Raw genomic sequence first — 19,315 nt, 5'->3', positions numbered from 1 at the left:
ATTCTCCATTGTCAATATCTTTACATCCCCTCAATTAATCACAGGCTTCCCTAAGCAAATGCAGTGTTTGCTTAGAGATGCCAGATTTTATTTTGTGCCATTGACTATCTATAATTTAAAACACCCATACTTGCATATCGTGTGCCTCTGTATCTATACCCCCCTCCCTTTACCACCAACACTGTAAGCTCTTGAAAGACAAGAACCATCTCTCACCTACTCTCTAGAAACTACAGAGTGGCTCAAATGCCATGTCCTCAACCAAGCCTTCTGCGAGGACGTGTCCTCAGGAGAACATAATCTCCCTGCAGCATCCTGCTGTGTTGAGCATCAGCACTAACTTTTGTCTCAAGATTTTAGCACATTCTCAGTCCTTTAAATATTTCAAGCCCTTGAGGAATTAAAAGAAGCTCTTTCTCACCAAACAGCTGGGATTCATGTCCTAAATAATCAGGACTAAAAGCTAGCCAAGAGTAGACACATATTAATCAAGCTAAATTACAGTATGGCCGTTTTTCTTCTAGTACAATTATCTTTGGCTTTAAGACACAAATGAATAATTAGGGTTCTGAATCTCTTCTGGCAAAGAAATACAGTGTGAGCTGAATGCTCAACATTGTGAGTGTCATCAGAACAGTTCTATAGATATGAATTTGCCGAGTTAATCCCCCTTCATTATCTCCATTAGCTAACAATGCACATGTAGTCACTGCACATAATTACTGCTCTAACAGACAGGGACGTTTGAAATATTAACTTTCCCACAGACTCCAAATCTTCAGTAAGCAGCTCTCAACAATTCATTATATTAATCATGTATGTCACCACACTCCCATTAAATATGCATAAGATTAAATACCACTCATGTTGCAAACTGCTCAACATCATTTTTAATATAATTTATTACCTTTTAGATACTGTAACTATAACGGCACCTAGGTGCTGCTATAATAAATGGAAATTTAACTACCTGGGCTATAAGTGACCAGTATTATAACTAATTCCACTTTTATTCAATTTTTAACATGCATTCATGAGAATATTTTATAATACAAAGTGTAAAATATCTACAAAATTAATATGTATTATGACATATTTAAAATTTAAAATTGCATAAAGAAGGGATAAATTGATTTTCTTAGACTTAGGTACTTAAGACAATGGAAACTTATCAAGAAATTAGCATACAATATATTGATATCTATAAGAAAAGTACAACGGAAAGTATGATTTGGAATATTATGACATATTTCTAATCAAATACTTTACAGACTTCATAAATTCTATGTTTATGCAAATTATTGCAACAAAGACTAGATTTAATCCAAAAAAAGCAAACATAAAACCCACCAGAAAAAGACAATAAAATTTCAAATGAAGGTAAAGAATACATCATCAGCCTTGGATCATGTAACTCCACACCTTACAGTTAATATGGCCATAGATTATTAAGTTAAGCATATAATGGAAATAATAGTAATAGCCACAGTTCACACTTACCAAGCACTTAATTTAATATGTCGGGCACTATAATTAGAGCTTTATGTTCATATCTCATCTAATATTCACAATAACCCAGTGAAGGAAATATTAATATTATTTGCACTTTACGGATATGGGAAGTGGTGACTTGTATGGCATAAATGTCTCATTCAAGGGCACAGGGCATGGCAGGAGAGGGGTCTGACCCCCAAGTCTATCCTCCTAAACACAGTCAGCATCCAGCTGCCAGCTCTGGATTCACCATTTCCTTGTGTGGCCTTGGGTAAGTCACCTGAACTCTCTAAAGATCATTTCTTTTAGCTGCAAAATATAAGTAATATTAATATATGCCAGAATGACTGAGAACGAAATAAGATGGCTTATGAGAAAGTACCATGCAAGTCATGGAGTGACATAATGCTGCTTGTTATGTTATCGATGAGATAAGAAAATAAAATGCTGAAAATGAAGAAAAAAATTACACACTGACACCAAGTCAAAATTTTCCAACAAAAATGGTATACCTAGGTAAACGTTTCTGGTTATTTTAACTTGCTTAACATAGAAATTACTGCATAAAGGCAAATATGAATCAATATATTATATCCTAAGAGACAGATAAGCACTAGTAGATTAAGTTACAAGTGAATAGTAACACTAGAACTGTAGATGTTCACTATGAAAACTGTGTGCATATTACTAGATTTGGCCTTTCAAAGAGCTCCTCAAGACTAAGGCTTTTTAAAGGTCCCTGGAGTCATCATCAGGCCCTAATTCACTATGATCCACACATACATTTTGATTAGTGGCAATATTTAAATTCTTAGGCCCAGGAAGGAGAAAGCAATATTCAAAAGTCTCATTCATCATTTTAGATAAGTGATATGTCATCACTGGGTTTCTTTTTCCATAGGGCTTTGTGAGTGTCTGTGGGTATGGGTGTGTGTGTGTGTGTGTGTGAGCATGCAGAAGTCTATCAACATGTGACTGTTATGTATTTAGTGGCTTTCCATTTTTCTTAATGTTTATATTGTCAATTATTTTAAGGAAGTGTATATGGCTAAAATAATAGTAGGAGGGACAAAGGGGCCATGTATTTCCAGCAATTATTTTATTCACTTTCAAGGTGCTCATGTCATTAGATGAGGAAGAAGGGAAGCCTTTATTTGCATAAACCCATGAATATACCAAGTCACATTTCCAAGCATCCTGACCTGATGATTTTAAGAACGAAGAAAATCACAGGAGTATATGGAATTAAGGTCCAACCTACCTCCCGGCCGTTCGTGCTCTCCATCAGTGTGTAAAAGCATGGCAATGGGCATCCCTACATTCTTGGATCTTCCAGCTACAACCACATTTTTCCCAAATGTTTCAATTCCTTAAAACACAGAGTTTGATTTAAATGAAGAATCAACAACAAGAAGCAGATTAAACATTTGAACAGCCAACTAAAACATTCTTTACAAACTTCTAATGAAATTTGAGTTATTGTGTGGCTTGTCTATAATGTGCCCACATTCATTATTTATAAATATTCTTTTTACGCCTCTTGGCTTTGTCACTTCCTCTATAATTGTCCTTGTTAAAAAACTACATTTTCAAGTTGCCATTAAATTACTTTTAAACATGGAGATTCACATGAAGAGTTAGACATGCAAAGACTTAAAATATATTAACTACTAATTATAAAGTAAGCAAAGTACAACAATGTCGAGCTTAATTGGCAATCAAAATTTTAGCAAATCTGGAACAAAATGAAGTGGGAAAAGGTGTATTTTTTTACAAAGCTCATGCATTTACCCCATAGGAAAGAGGTGCTGAATTTTAGGGACTCAAAAAGGTCTGAAAGATAAAACTTGCAAATATAACACACTCTATTTTGTTTGGGCACAGTTGCTTCATAAGTAAAATGAAGAAGTTAGAATTAAGGTTTTTACAAGCAGTAATATCCTAAAAGGATGGTTCTAGGATCTGTTTTCTCTTGGAAATTTTCTCCTTCCGTTAGAAAACAGCAGATTTGAAAGGAGAAGATGCTGTCAGAAATGGAAGGGACAGTCAGGGAGGCAGGACGAACATAAAAGCAGTATGGAATTGATTAATGTAGAGATAAACATTTCTCTATACACCTCAAGGGTTCAAGAGAGTATTACTGTATTTAGAGCACAGTTCAAATGTAAATGTCTATAGTAAAAACCTAGGTCATTAGAGATGGCTCAAATATGATCACCGCATTTTGTTTTTATTTTTTTTTTATTTTTTATTTTTTTAAAGATTTTATTTATTTATTTGACAGAGAGAGACACAGTGAGAGCAGGAACATAAGCAGGGGGAGTAGGAGAGGGAGAAGCAGGCTTCCCGCGGAGCAGGGAGCCCGATATGGGACTCGATCCCAGGACCCTGGGACCATGACCTGAGCCGAAGGTAGACGCCCAACGACTGAGCCACCTAGGCGCCCCGCATTTTGTTTTTAAAGGTAAGGAAAACTACAATTCATTTTGGAAAATGCACATTAAGTGTATAACTTAAAAGTAGGGAGACAAACCTACTCTTGGGAAAATTCACTCCTACAAGGTGCAACGGCAGTTACCTGCAACCTGGCATGCATTTTTCATTTTATTTTACTTTGGGTTATTCTTTGACTTCTATAACTTTACAACTTTCTATGGACTGAAGTTCTATGGCTTATCATTTTCTTTCACTCAGTAGTGAAATGGTTCCATCAGGGCACTGCACAAATGCTCAGTGTGGCCCTCAGCACCCACGTCCCATGGACCTCAAGTTACCAACCTGTCCTCTTGATGATTTCCCAAACAGCACTGGCAGTGGCAGGTATGAGAGAATGCTGATCAAGGCACAATCTTCCAACATTGATAATATGAAATCCATCTACATCTTTTTCAGGGGCAATTCCATTGCACACTGTTCGCTCGTCCACATGGTCTGAAAAGTAAATAAAATTGGTCTAATTTTAAAATGGTCATTTATTTGGAGGTCTTTACTTGAAATCTGCAGACCTACATTATGATTTGGCTTCAGGAAAGGTGTAAAATCATTACTCTGTCCTTTTTCTTTCCACCAAAATAGCCAAAGTGCTCTTGGCTGATGGCTATAATTAACCACCATTAAGAGTTTAGACAATTGCAGGGCCGGAAACGGCTGGCCTGGTAAAGGGAAAAATGTGTGAAATAAAACAATGTCAATGAGACCTGGAAACAGCCAGGTCCTAAGTCTTTGCCTCAATAAGTTTACCTACTTAGTAGTTTAAATCTATGTTTTTCCCATACAAGACATTTCCACAATTCGGCTTCTATTAAATATTTCCAGCATTATAGATTAAAAGGGCTTTGTTGGTATTAAAATAATCATAACATCATTAGTGTGCCTAACTTCCTCCCAAATGACATAACAAAAAAGCAAATCTCACACACACACACACACACACACACACCCCTCCTTTCTCTGAAGCACTAGCACATTGATATCCAAAATATCATTTTGGTTTCTATTTGGAAGGAAAAGAACATAATAAGAGTAATAAACTAATCAAAAGAGATAGGAGATGCCAATCATCATCTCATTTTGAAAGGTAATAAGTAAAAATAATAAGACTTCCCCTAAACCCAACGATTAGCCCATGTGCTTAATATACTGAAATAAAGGTATTATTTGCTACATAAAGTTTCTTTGTTCATCACACAATGGATGTGTGTGTCTCTCTCACTGTGTCTCTCTCTGTCAAATAAATAAAATCTTTAAAAAAAAAAAAAGAGCTATGCCTTGTACCTTAGATCTTTTGTATTCTAAATGGGATACTACTGCCATTTTACTTTAAATCCAATTTGCCAGCATTAAACTACCAAAGTCTTTTACATATATATAAGTAGTAATTTGAATTATGTTCATATAGAAATTGGGTCTTTGGAATGTCTCTCCAATCAACAGTTGTTCACTTTCAATAACTGTGTTTATTCTATAATGTTCTAGCAGAGTAAGTCTCCATCTGTTTTCTCTGAAACCAGGAGATGATTATATAGGTTCTAGTAAAACTTCTTAAAAATCACATGTTTAATTTACTATTTGAGGATAAAAACAGTGGTTTCTTTTTTAATCTGGATGATATTGATGATTCATTTGTTAGACATTGACCACTCACGCAGAAGCTTCATGCCAAGGATATTTTTATAGTTGATCAAAAGCTTTGTAAATTAAAAGAAAAACAATTGCATTTGAGATCTCCATTATTGAGCTACGGCTTAAATTAGTTCATTTCTAGGTTTAAAATTGGCTAATGTATGCATGGACTAGCCATTGATGGAAAGAACACAGGTTTAGAGAGCCATCCTCTTACTGATAAGCCTGAGCTACACTGAATGTCACCATCTACTGGTCTGTGCTCTTCCATTCACTAACAATAACACTGCAGTTGTAACAAATCTCAGCTAAAATTCTTTTTTTTTTTAAGATTTTATTCATTTGAGAGTGAGAGAGAGAGAGCACAAGTAGGGTGAGAGGCAGAGGGAGAAGCAGACTCCCCGATGACCAGTAAGCCCGATGCACAACTCGATCCCAGGACCATGACCTGAGCCGAAGGCAGACACCTAACCTAACCCAGGTGCCCCACAGCTAAAATTCTTTTTTTTTTTTTTAAAGATTTTATTTATTTAACACAGAGAGACACAGCGAGAGAGGGAACACAAGCAGGGGGAGTGGGAGAGGGAGAAGCTGGCTTCCTGCTGAGCGGGGAGCCTGATGTGGGACTCGATCCCAGGACCCAGGGACCATGACTTGAGCCAAAGGCAGATGCTTAACAACTGAGCCACCCAAGCGCCCCCACAGCTAAAATTCTTAAGAAGCTTTGTAAGCATGTGAGAATGCGGAGGCTAGCACTAGAGACTGGTGATTATAGACCTGTCCTCTTAGGTACTTCTTAAACTGCAGCTCAGTTCATAAGCAGGCCACCATTTCCAAATAATTTTCTCTTAAGACACTTTAGTAATAGGTGTTTAAAAGACAGATGTGTGGACATACAAAGGTGTGACATACAGAGCCCATGAAAACTGAGGTTATTTAGTCTAAAAGGAAAAGAACCTATATGAGTAGATTTAAAAAAATTAAGATCGTAAGAATCAAGGAAACCAATTCATATATCATATATACATACATACATTTTTATATAATTCTATGTTATCTCAGCAGTGAATTAAATCTCACTTGCATCCTTTGCCACAAAAGATATACCTTTTATTATGTAATGTACAGTGAATGGCAATAATGCAAATGAGCACAACTTAACATTTACAGAGAATTTTACAATGTTCATGTTACTAGCACATCCACTTCCTTTTTGATATTCATAGTTACTGGGGACTAAAATGGAAATGGTATTATCATCTCCATTTTAAAGACAAAGCTCAAAGAGTTTGAGATGCAGCCAATCTCAAACCACTACTAAGAGGAAGATCCAGAATTAAAATCTATATCTTTTTGCCCTAAAGTCAGTATTTCCTTCTGTATATAGAAGTCATAAATATCAATCATCTCAAATACCATTCAAAAATTAAAACTGGGGGTGGGGGTGCCTGGGTGGCTCAGTCGGTTGACTGGACTCTTGATTTCGGCTCAGGTCATGATCTCAGGGTCATGAGATCAAGCCCTGTGTTGGGCTCAGCGCAGAGGCTGCTTGAGAGTCTCTCTCTCTACCTCTGCCCCTCCCTCTTCTCACACTCTCTCTTTGCCCCTCTCTAAATAAATAAATAAATATTTTTTTAAAAAGTTAAAATCAGAAGGGGCCCCCCATCCCTTCTAATCAAGACATTTGATAATCCTAACATATACCAAGGAACGCACTCTTTCTTCTAGGCCTCCAAATACAACACAATTCCTAGGTTAAAACATGCCCAAACCCGTGCAGAAAAGCACTGCATATTTTCTTATATGAGTAAGGGAAATAAATACATTTTGTGCTTATGACTGACTGCTACTGAAAGTCCCCTGAAGTTTCACTCTTGGGGCCATGACTTAAAGAAATAATCACGAAACTCAGTAACATCAATTTTTTCACAGTGGTTATAAAACATTTTTGACCCACAGAATACATTGGCAAATAAATAACCAGTTAATATCCTACCCAAATGAATGGGAAAACTGGCATTATTCACTTTGTGTTTCCCCTCTACTTATGATCTTGAGAGGTCATTAAATCATGCCAGGAAAAAAAAAAAAAAACACTTCAAATTATAACCATAACATTGCAGTAGAACAGCACAGGAAATGCCTTGAGAGACCACTCTATGCAACTACTCCACTGTGTGTATGATTGTATGTATGTATGTGTGTGCATATGTGTGTGTGTGTGTGTGTGTGTGTATAGTTAATGTTTAATTGCCTTTGGACAAAGAACAGGAAAAAAAAAAGAACAAATTATTGGTTTATTTTCCATCCAAGGATTTTTCTGTTACTGTTTAAAAGTACCTCCTTCCACTGCCTCAATGACTGTTGGAAACGTGCAAGCTCATTAGCATAGTAAATAATACCATCGTCAGCCTGGTTATATCTTTTTCCTATCTTCCTCCTCTCCAAGCGCTCCCTCCCTTTCCCATCCACCATCATCACATCGCCTTCTCTCTAGTATATCAAGCAGTGTCCCATTCCTTCATTCCCTTAACATTAACTTTGCATTTCTGTGCTATTGTTCATGAAATGCATGCTGACTCTTCCATAATTAATTCCTTCTTCCCTGTTCTTTCCCACCCTAGTCATTCCTCAACACATTGATTGATTGTTACCTGTTTTTCCACCCTAGTCATTCCTCAACACATTGATTGATTGTTACCTGTTCCTTCATCATAAATTGAAATGTTATTTTTCTCCTCTGCTCTCCCACAAAACTGCTATAAAAAGTACTTAGCACATTAGTTCAGTTAGTTGATAACATTAGCCATTTTACTGTCTCACTTATGAGTGTGAACCTTTTAGAGCACAGATCTTTTCTTATTAAACCGATTCACCCATGGCTTTCTCCAACTCAATTGATGGCAATTCCATCCTTCTGAGCTGCTTGCCAAAAAAGTATGGAGCCATTCTGACTCACACCCAACATCCACTCCACTGGAAAATCTGTTGAATTTCCTTTTATAATAGATCTAGTACTTCAATAGTCTCACCGTGTCCATTGATACTAGTCTGGTTTGAGTGGCCATTATCTTGCCTATGAATTCTTACAACAGCCTCCTAGTTAATTCCCTGCTTTTACATTTGCATCCGTATATTTGCATCCATACAATCTATTTACAAAATAGCAATGGGGTTATACTTTTGAAATGCATTTTACATCACAAAAGTCTTCTCTTCAAAACCCTGCAATGCTTCCTATTTCCTTACAATGGCAAACAAGACCCTACATGATCTGTACTGCTCCAGAACTCTAGCTATCTGTCTGATCTCATCACTGGTTACTTTTCCCTCATCTTATTCTAATTGGCATCATTCTGCTCTTCTTGCTGTCCTTCAAACATATCAGGCATTTCCCAAATTGGCTATAGTTCTTCTGTCTGCCTGGGGACTTTAAAACAAACAGTCATTTCAGCTTTTTCCCTCTCTTTTTTCAAATCTTTGCTTAAATCCTACATTATCTGTAAGGACTATTCTGACCACATTATTTAAAGTAGGTTCCATTTCTGATCATCATGAAGTAGTTTATATGGGACAAACTTCTCACAGACAATAACTGTAAACACTGGAAAACATACATAAAAAACAATGACCTATAGTTGTAACGTACATTACTGATGTAATATACAGCTTGATGATTATAGTTAATGACATTGTGTTGCATATTTGAAAATTGCTAAGAGAATGGATCTTGAAAGTTCTTATCACAAGAAAAAAAAATTTGTAACTATGTATGGTGACATGTTCACTAGACTTACTGTGGTGATCATATGCAGATACTGAAGCACTGTGTTATACACCTGAAACTAACACAATGTTATATGACAATTATACCTCAATAAAAAATTTTTTTAAATAACTACTATTTAAAAAAGCTGTCTGGAAAACATTGGAGAATCACTAGACACTGACAGATTTGGAGGAGAGTGGACATCTGAAAGACAGGAAGGTCACTCAAAGAGTTTCTCATTTTGGAGGCTTTCCTAGACACAGGAGAGCGAGAACTTGGATAGACATCTGCAGTCCTACTTGCTTAAGGAATCAAGGCACAAAGTTTGAGGTTACCACAGCAGCTGAAAATTGAAGGGATATATCCAGAAAAGGAGAAAGCCACAGAGTGGAGATTCAAAGTGTATTTATAAATTCTGCCCAATTCTCTGATCCCTGAACAACACACACATGAGAAAAACTCCAAGAAGCTCATCCAAGGCTCAGAGAACTACACAGAGATTGCACCTGTGGTTCAGCAAAGGCAAAGCAAAGCTTAAAGTCCTCAATATGATAAGCACTTACAAAAAAACTTATAGGGTGTTTGGGTGGCTCAGTCAGTTAAGCATCTGCCTTTGGCTCAGGTCATGATGCCAGAGTCCTGGGATGGAGTCCTGCTCCCTGCTCAGTGGGGAGTCTCCTCCTCCCTCTCCCTCTGTCCCTCCCCTGCTCTCTCTCTTTCTTGCTCTCTCTCAAATAAATCTTAAAACAAACAAACAAACAAAAACTCACAGCTAACGTACTTAATAATGAAATACTGAATCTTTTTCCCTAGGAAAAGAAGACAAGGGTTTCCACTCCCACCATTCCTATCCAGTGTTTTACTGGAGATCCTAGCTAATGCGATAATACAAGGAAAAGAAAAAAGAGGCCTAAGATCAGAAAGGAAGAACTGAAATGCACTAGTCACAGATGGCATCGTTATTTACACAGAACATCCTAAAGAATTTACAAAACAACAAAAGAATAATAAAGTGGATTTTGCAAGACCACAGAGTACAAAGTCAAAATCAATACAAATAATCAATTGTTGGGACACCTGGGTGGCTCAGTCAGTTAATCATCTGCCTTCAGCTCAGGTCATGATCTCAAGAGTCCTGGGATCGAGCCCCACATCACGCTCCTCGCTAAGCAGGGAGCCTACTTCTCCCTCTGCTGCTCCCCCCGCTTGTACCCTGTCTCTCTCTCTCTGAGAAATAAATAAATAAAATCTTTAAAAAAAAATCAATTGTATTTCCATACACAAGCAGTGACTACTTGAAAATGAAATGTTAAAAATACATCTTATAATAGTTTACCAATCATAAAACACTTAGGATTAATTTTTAAAGTTTGAGGGTGACCTCTATAATGAGAACTAGAAAACACTGCTGACAGCTGACCTAAATAAATGAAAGGTATGCTGTGTTCATGGACTGGAAGATTCAATAGTGTTATGATGTCAGTTCTTCCCAATTGATCTATATGTTCAATATCATCTCAATCATAATTTTTTGAGGTTTTTTAGTAGAGGCTGACTGATTCTAAAATTTGTATCACCAGGCACAGGAATATCCAAAGCAATCTTGAAAGTGAGTGAAGTTAGAGGACTCACAATACCTGACTTCAAGACTTGCTATTCAGTGACAGTGATCAAGACAGTGAGGTTCTGGTGTAGGGATAGACAAACACATCAATGGAACAGAATAAAGAGCCCAGCTTTAGATTCACATTTATACAGTCATCTGGTATTTTACAAAAACGCCAAAGCAGTTCAATCGAGAAAGGAAAATCTTTTCAACAGAAAGTACTTGAACAACTTGATAGCCATGGGGAGGGGAAGTGAACAATAATCTCTATAGCATGCAGAAAATTTAACTACAAATGGATTATAAATCTAAACATAAAGCTAAAACTGAATAATTTCTGGGTGAAAACTTTAATTTGTGTGCTAGCTACAGGCAAAGTTTTCTTAGAATATAAAACATAAAGCACAAAAGAAAAATACTGATCAATTAGACTTCAGAAACATTAAAATCTTATGCCCATCAAAAAACACCATTAACAAAATGGATACCAAGCCAAAGACTGGGAGAAAATATTTGCAAAACACATATCTGACGAAGAACTTGTATCTAGCTATATAAAGGACTCTCAAAACTAAATCTTAAAAAGACAAATAATTCAGTTTTTAAAAATGAGCTAAATATATAAGCAGGCATTTTACAAAGGAAGGTATTCAAATGGGCAATATGCATGCAGAAAACAGAAACAAAAACAACCAGATCAATGGTTCCCTGAGGATGAGGATGAAGGTAGGGACAGGGATTGACTGGGAGGGAACATGAAAAAAAACCCTCTCAATTGATTTAAAACAAACAAACAAACAAACAAACAAACAAAAACCACTCATTCTGATAGGGGTTTAAGTTACATGAGAGTTTACATTGTTCAAAACTTATGTAATAATAGGCTTAAGATGTGTGCATTTCAATGCAACATAAATTTCACCTAAAAACATACATATTGATCTGTAGTTAATGATATGCACACTGAAGTTTTAGGGATACATTGTATATTCTAACCTTTAAATGCTTCAAAAACAAAATGGATTGATGAATGAATAAATGGATAGATATGTGACAAGGCAAAACAGCAACATGCTAACAATTATGGAACCTTGGTCGGGATTATATGGGTGTTCACTGTACCACTCTTTTAACTCCTGTATGTTTGAAATTTTTCATAATAAAATGTTCAAGAAACAAAAATACAACCTGTCCCCCAACATCTTTTTTTTTTTTTTAAAGATTTTATTTATTTATTTGAGAGAGAGAGAATGAGAGACAGAGAGCACGAGAGGGAAGAGGGCAGAGCAGGAAGCAGACCCCCCGCTGAGCAGGGAGCCTGATGTGGGACTCGATCCCGGGACTCCAGGATCATGACCTGAGCTGAAGGCAGTCGCTTAACCAACTGAGCCACCCAGGCGCCCACCTGTCCCCCAACATCTTGATCCTCTTTACTATGCTCTACATTTTTTCTCATAGCACATCAAGTTCTAATAAATATAAATGTATATTTATTACATTTATTTTTTTATTGTCTGTGTCTCCTGTTACTCCATAAGGACAGAAATTTTTGTCTTTTTTTCCCTGATGTATTCCTAGCACAAAGAACAGTGCCTGGGACAGGAGGGACTCAATAAATATTTGTTGGAAAATGACTACTATTCCCCTGGCCTATGGATGAAGAAACTAGACAAAATCAGTGGACAACCAGAAATAATTAGAAGAGGCCACCATAAGGAAAAGATGTCTGATCCTTCTATATAACCTCTGATATCCATCCTTTAAAAATAAAACGAAAAGCCAAAGGTGGCTTTCATTAAAATCTTTGTCAGTATCTGTGCATCTATATTGTTATATATCTGGCATTTTTATGTCTTCCAATATAAATCTGAAGTAGAAGTTTCATGTTTGTCTGTTTTTCAAACAGGACTTGAGAAGTCAGAAATTTAAGGCAAAGCTTTATGCTTATAGGTTAAAGTCCACACTCTGAACATGAATATAGGCCCTTGAAAATGTGCTCATTTATTCACTCAACAAATATTTACTGGGTATCTATCATGTGCCCAGTATTGTTCTAAAGATTTAGGATACATAGTGAACCAAACAGACAAAATTTTTACCCTCTGGAGCCTATATTCTAATGGAATAAATGTCTGCCTAATCAAATTATTTAGCTATAGTCTCTTAATGAGTTAATTATTTTATAGGAGTAAATAAGAGAGATACTTTTGGAAGCTGTCTCCAGTTCTCAAGCCAGTAAGTAATATTTAAATGACACCCTTTGGGTTCTACATCAAGGTTTCGAGACAGAAAATACTTACCAGGTGCTTACTACTTGCCCAACATCATTTAAGAGCTGTTTCATCATCGAGGAGTGAGGGGACAAAAAAGGAATGGCAAGTGAGTCTAATCTCACACTGCTACTCCACCCCCAAATTTGAGAATTAGTAGAGCTTGGAGGTGGAGTAGGAGGTGTTGTCGAGGCCAGAAAGGGCTGGATCTGGCCCCCCACCCTTCCTTAGCCTCTTTCTCCTATAGCCACAGAAACTGCACAGGACATTCCTAGGCAGACCTATTTTAAAGGCTGTGAAAAAAACAAATTAATGGGAAGTAGGGACCTACACATAACACAAAGGTTGCTGCTTTTGCCCTTCATAATTCTCTTAAGTGACCTAAAGAGTACATGGAGATCCAAAAGTTGCCTTATTCTTCAGAAAGAGTACTGAAAACATCCTGGTTTATTAAACCCTTGGTTTCCTAGGCACTAGACTCAGTGACTTCTATCAAATGTACTATACTGCACTCCAAGCAGCGTACATTCTATAGAGGAGAACCCTCAGATGAGCGAGCATGTCTATCCTAATGAGCTTCTCTAACACACAGGGAAAAGAAGAGATGTTGTGTTTGGGGGACCTTGCCTGCAAACTTTTCAAGGACAGTTAGTTTCAACTATGTCCTAACGACCTCGTTCCCCTAGGGCCTGGCAGAGAGTTATATGCAGATTGGTAAATCTTGTTTGAACTGGTAAATGAATAAAGAGGGTCAGAAGGCAACCATATGAACAGATCTTTTAAAAGACTTTCTACAGAGAAATAGTCAGATGTTTCAAAGGGCCTTTTGATTTTGGTAAATCCTTTATCAATGCAGAATGCACTCAAAAAATAGATTAGGACATCATGGTAAGGGAAAAAGAAAAAAGGTAAAAAGGAAAAGAAGTAATCACTGTGGTTCCAGGAAATTCTGGATCTTGAGATACTTTGAGTAGTCAGTCAGGCATCTTGAGTTACATGATACAACCTGTTTATGAGAGCAATTGCTCAAAAAGAGGTAATTCTATAGATCTTGGTGACCTTGGGATAGTTTCCACTTGGGAATAAATAGGGAAAGACATACGGGGCTACAGGGACCAACCAATCCTACTAATATGTAAATCATATCAAAGTAATTTACTCAGCTTCCAGTATAAACCATTAGCCTTAAAAAAAAAAAAAAAAAAAAAAAAACCCTGCTTGCTCAGTGCTGCCACCACTTGGTTAACATAACCACATGCAGGAGAATTATCATCCACTTTGTTTGCCTTGAATAAAAATTCTTTGATAAAAATGTTACCTGTTAGAGAAAATTTTTTTTTTAAAGTGGGAGAACGCCATCACCGGGATGGCTTTGTTTCTATGTAAACACTCAAATGATGTCACAAAGGATTTGAACAAAATATTCTGTTCGAAATATGGCCTCTTTTTCTTTGAGTAAACCTCAAATAAATTGGTTACATCATAATTCATGACTTATGACACAATTTCAATATTGGTCCAAGCACAGTCAAATTTTAAATAATTAATTATTTTTCGTAATAAGCTAGGCAGATGCAAATCCACCACCCAAAACAAAAGTTATGGACTTGATAGTAATCTCTATTCAAGCACACAATACATCCACTAAGCCATCCCTTTCCCTGCTCCAACCTAATGGAAACTTCATTCTACATCCTGTGCTTATCATTCTCTTGACTTCCTTTCTACATAGTTTTATTGCATTTACTTGTATTCCTAAAAGATCTGTTTTTTTAAACCATAGCTTTATTTAAGAATATTTGAATATAATAGACTGCATATATTTAAAGTATATAATTTGATAAGCTTTGACATATGTATATACCTGTGAAAACCATCACCACAATCAATAAGCACATTCACCACCCTGGAGTTTCCTCAAGCCCTTTTTCCTCCCTCTTTCCTGTCCCCTAACCTGTCCCCTAACCTCCAACCACTAGTAACCACTTGCTATGGACTGAACTGTGTCCCCCCAAATGTATATGTTGAAGCCCCAAATCCTAATATAACAGTATTTGGAGATGGGGCCTTTGGGAAGTAATTAGGTTTAGATGAGGTCATCAGGATGGAACCCGCAGGATGGAATCAGTGCCCTTATAAAAAGAGATACCAGAGAGTTTGCTCCCTTTCTCCACCTTGTGAGGATACAGGAAAAAAGGGGGCTGTCTGAAGGCCAGGAAGAGAGCTCTCTCCAAATCTGACCATGCTGGCACTCTGATTTCAGATTTCTAGCCTCCAGAAATTATAAGGAAATAAAGCTTATGAGAACGTGCGTATACAGTCTTCATATTAATATGTGTTTGCTTTGCTTTTAGGTAAATATGTAGACATGAAATGGCTGCACCATATACTGGGTATACATATAACTTTCTAAGACATGACCAAACTATTTTCAAAGAGAACCATTTTGCATTCCCAACAGCAACACATCCTCACCAATATATGGTATGGTCAGTAATCTTTTTAATTTCAGCCATTTTAACAGGTGTGTAATAGTATCCTATTATAGTTTCCATTTGAATTTCCCTAATAACTACTTATGTTGAGTACCTATTCATGTAATTTTTTCTTCTGTGGTGAAGTGTCTGTTCAAATCTTTTGACCATTTTTGTTATTTATCCTGTTTGGTGTTCTCTGTGGTTTGGTGTCTGTCATTAATTTTGCAAACTTGAAAACTCTATTACTTCAAATAATGTTTCTCTCTTCTCTTGGTATTCCAACTGCATGGGTGTTCTACCTTTTGAAAATATCCTACAGTTCTTGGATGCTCCAGGGTTCCCCTCCTTCTTTTTTTATTTCTTTGCATTTCAATTTGAGAAGTTTCTCCTGGCATATTCTCAAGCATATCATCCTTGGCATGTCCAGTCTACAACTGAGCCCATCAAAGCATTCTTCATTTCTGTTAGAGTAGCTTTGATTTCTAGCATTTCCTTTTGATTCTTTCTGAGAGTTTCCATCTTTCTGCTTTCATTGCCCAACTGTTCTTGCTTGTTATCTACTTTTTCCATTAGAGCCCTTAATATATGAATCACAGTTATTTTAAATTCCGTCCAATAATTCCAAAATCTGTGTCATACGTGACTCTGGTTCTGATGCTTGTTTTGTCCCTTCAGACTGTTTTCATTTGCCTTTTGTCATGCCTTGTGATTTTTTTTGTTGCCACACCCAAAACTATGGGCCCAAGAGTTTCTCATTCTTATGCTAGCATACCTTTGGCCTCCAAAAACTCATCAAAGTTCCACTTAAGAGTCAGTTTATCAGTTTATAGCTCCAATAGCTTCTGTTCAATGTGAGTAGGTCTTGGTTGTGATTCTCTGGATTTGCCTCACTCCAGATTCTGGGATGGTGGTTTGCCCTACAACCTCAGTTCTCTGATGGGTCAAGAAACGGATTGGTTTTCAGTTTGTTCAGCTTTTTCTTGTAAGGACAAAAGAACTTACATTATTCTGGCTAGAAGTTGGGCTTTGATTTAAAACAAATGAAAAAAGCAGTCGCTGGGAAACTACAGAGTTCATTCATTCCATCAGTAACATTCACTAAAAATCTACCATGATATAGAGTGGATTTCAGAATAAAATGTTACCTGCAATTCTCCCTACTTTGGTGGAACTAGTAGTCTAGTGGAGGAAATATATTACTAAAAAGTATTCCACATGGAATATTTTATGAAGCCTCAAACACAGAACTGGGCTTTCTTCCTAGGGAAAGAGGGGAAGATGTTATAACAAAGCTCAGGTCAAAATTTGGAAATCAGTTAGAAATAAACAGAATAAATGATTCTTTAAACATGAAAAAGTCCAGGGTGATGAAAATTTCCCACTCTTGTCAAGAACATTAAAAATAGAGCAATAAGGGGCGCCTGGGTGGCTCAGTTGGTTAAGCGACTGCTTTCGGCTCAGGTCATGATCCTGGAGTCCCTGGATCGAGTCCCGCATTGGGCTCTCTGCTCGGCAGGGAGTCTGCTTCTCCCTCTGACCCTCCCCCCTCTCATGTGCTCTCTCTCTCTCATTCTGTCTCAAATAAATAAATAAAATCTTTAAAAAAAATTAAAAAAAAATAGAGCAATAAGTATTCTGCATACATAAATTGCATAATCTCTTAAGAAAAGCAATTATGGCCAAGATTTTTTTTGTCCAAATGAAGAATTAAGTTTTAGGCAATGCATATATCTATATCCTTATTAATTAGGTCAAAATCCCCATTTTTATGCCTACTAATTATTAGAAAAGCTTATCTTTGTTAAATCTACACAGTAAACTCTAACTCTTCTTACTCGATCCCTCCAGATTTAATCCTTTAATCCTATATTTCAGTCTAATTTCTCTATTTAATCCCCTTACATAAATTCGAAGATGTTAATATTCAAAGACTTCAACCTTGATAATTAAAGGGAAGCATTTGGAAAACTATTTTAGAAAAAGATAGATAAGATGGAATAAGTTTTCTACCTAATAATTTTGTTTTAGAATAGATGAAAAGTAGACTTTAGAAAGCAAGAAAACATGAGGAGATGAGCAAGGATCTCTCTTGGCACCTGCCTTGCAGTCTCTGTTGTAGGACGGTGATTATGGTTGAAAGGACAGTATCATTGCTTCTCCTAGCATTGCTCTGCTACTCACTACCTCCCTGACCTTACACAAGTTTCTCAGTTCATTTAATATCCTTAACTATACACCATAGATTGAAAAAAATAGCACCTTCTGGTAAGAGTTGTTGTGAGTGTTAAATGATTTACTACATAGAAAGCACGTTAGAACAGTGCCTGTCAATAGTAAATGGTAAATACTTGCAATTATGGATACCAGTAATAGAAGTTGTCATAAAGCAATAGTAAAACACCACATTAAAATATCATTTAGTGCTTGCTGTTTTATAGGGTTACATCTGAATGCTTTCATACAGTTCATATAATTGAAATCCACTGAAACCAAACTTCTCCTGTACCGAATCCCCTACTATAACAAATATTTATAGCAAATTTCCAGGGTACTTTAAGCTTCTAGATATTTTAATTTCTCTTTCATTGTTTTAGTTAGAAAAGAATGGCTCTCAATTTTTAAAGCTCATTATTTCACCCTTTTTTCCACATTACATATTGATACATACTCTACAAATGACATAACTTTTAATATAATATCACTTCAATAGATATAACTCAATAAAAGCTAAAAGCAAATAATACCTGATTAGGAGAAAAAATATATAGAACATGAATAGCAGACATCTTTCTGGCCTTGACAAAATGACCACTTACTGATGCTGACAGACCATATACAGTCAAGATAGGAGCAGGGAAGCATCACATGTGGTTGTTTTTATTTCTCTGTAGTTTGTGGATCAGCTTCAGGAAAAACAGCCAGGCCGCATGACTGAGGACACACAATTGTATCCTGAATGCTTCCAATCCCGACCAAAGTTGCACAGCTTCTGAACATAAAAGGGGGTCTGGCCTGAGACAGGCTCATTACCACCAAATAGGGCAGAATTCTATCTCATTTCCTTGGTTTTTATCCAAATGAGATGCATGGAAGCTGTCTGTATACTTTGATTAATCCTATGCAAACTTGTCCTGCAACATCAGAATTATAATTCTAAGTCAGAATTTCTTTTATTCAAGATATTGCCCTAATTGTGAAAAATAATCTCCCATTTCTAATCATGACATAATTTGGAATCCAAATTTTTAACCGAATGATAGACAAGTGGAGGTGTGATCAACTAGAATCATCTCATTTGCTCATTTGCTCATTGTTTCACTGATTCATTGTAACCATCTTATTAAGACCTGGATGGGAGGGGTTATCTCAACCTACTCCCACATAGTCAACCTACCAAAATGAATAAAGGAGTTCCATTTCTTCTGTAAAACATGGAAGCTGATGCTCAGGGCTTGCTGAAAAACCAGAAAGCAGTTAAAAAAACTACTGCTCATACCAGTTGACTTTCATGATACTCAAGAGATAATTGTATGTATTTCTTAAACTGTTTTTGCTAGTTCTTTCCCAGTAAATATGT

General features: G+C 36.6%; 1 protein-coding gene across 10 annotated transcripts in view; it reads right to left on the bottom strand.

Annotated features, from left to right (window-relative positions):
- The window catches only part of MTHFD2L (methylenetetrahydrofolate dehydrogenase (NADP+ dependent) 2 like), a 128,336-nt gene that overhangs the window by 86,913 nt on the left and 22,108 nt on the right, over positions 1-19,315 (bottom strand). For all 10 annotated transcript variants that reach the window (XR_010409424.1, XM_045881010.2, XM_045881014.3 and 7 more), the window contains 2 exons: positions 4,273-4,425; positions 2,756-2,863 (listed from right to left, as the gene is read on the bottom strand). Coding sequence is in view for 9 of the 10 variants with exons in the window: in XM_045881010.2 (XP_045736966.1) it covers positions 2,756-2,863; positions 4,273-4,425 (261 nt within the window). In the remaining variant the exon portion in view is untranslated. The remainder of the gene's footprint in view (positions 1-2,755; positions 2,864-4,272; positions 4,426-19,315) is intronic.

Source organism: Mirounga angustirostris, unplaced genomic scaffold (assembly GCF_029215605.1).
Source record: "Mirounga angustirostris isolate CCGP_5_RB_7025 unplaced genomic scaffold, mMirAng1.0.hap1 SCAF_2, whole genome shotgun sequence".
Taxonomy (NCBI): domain Eukaryota; kingdom Metazoa; phylum Chordata; class Mammalia; order Carnivora; family Phocidae; genus Mirounga; species Mirounga angustirostris.
This window is presented reverse-complemented; position numbering and strand designations above follow the sequence as displayed.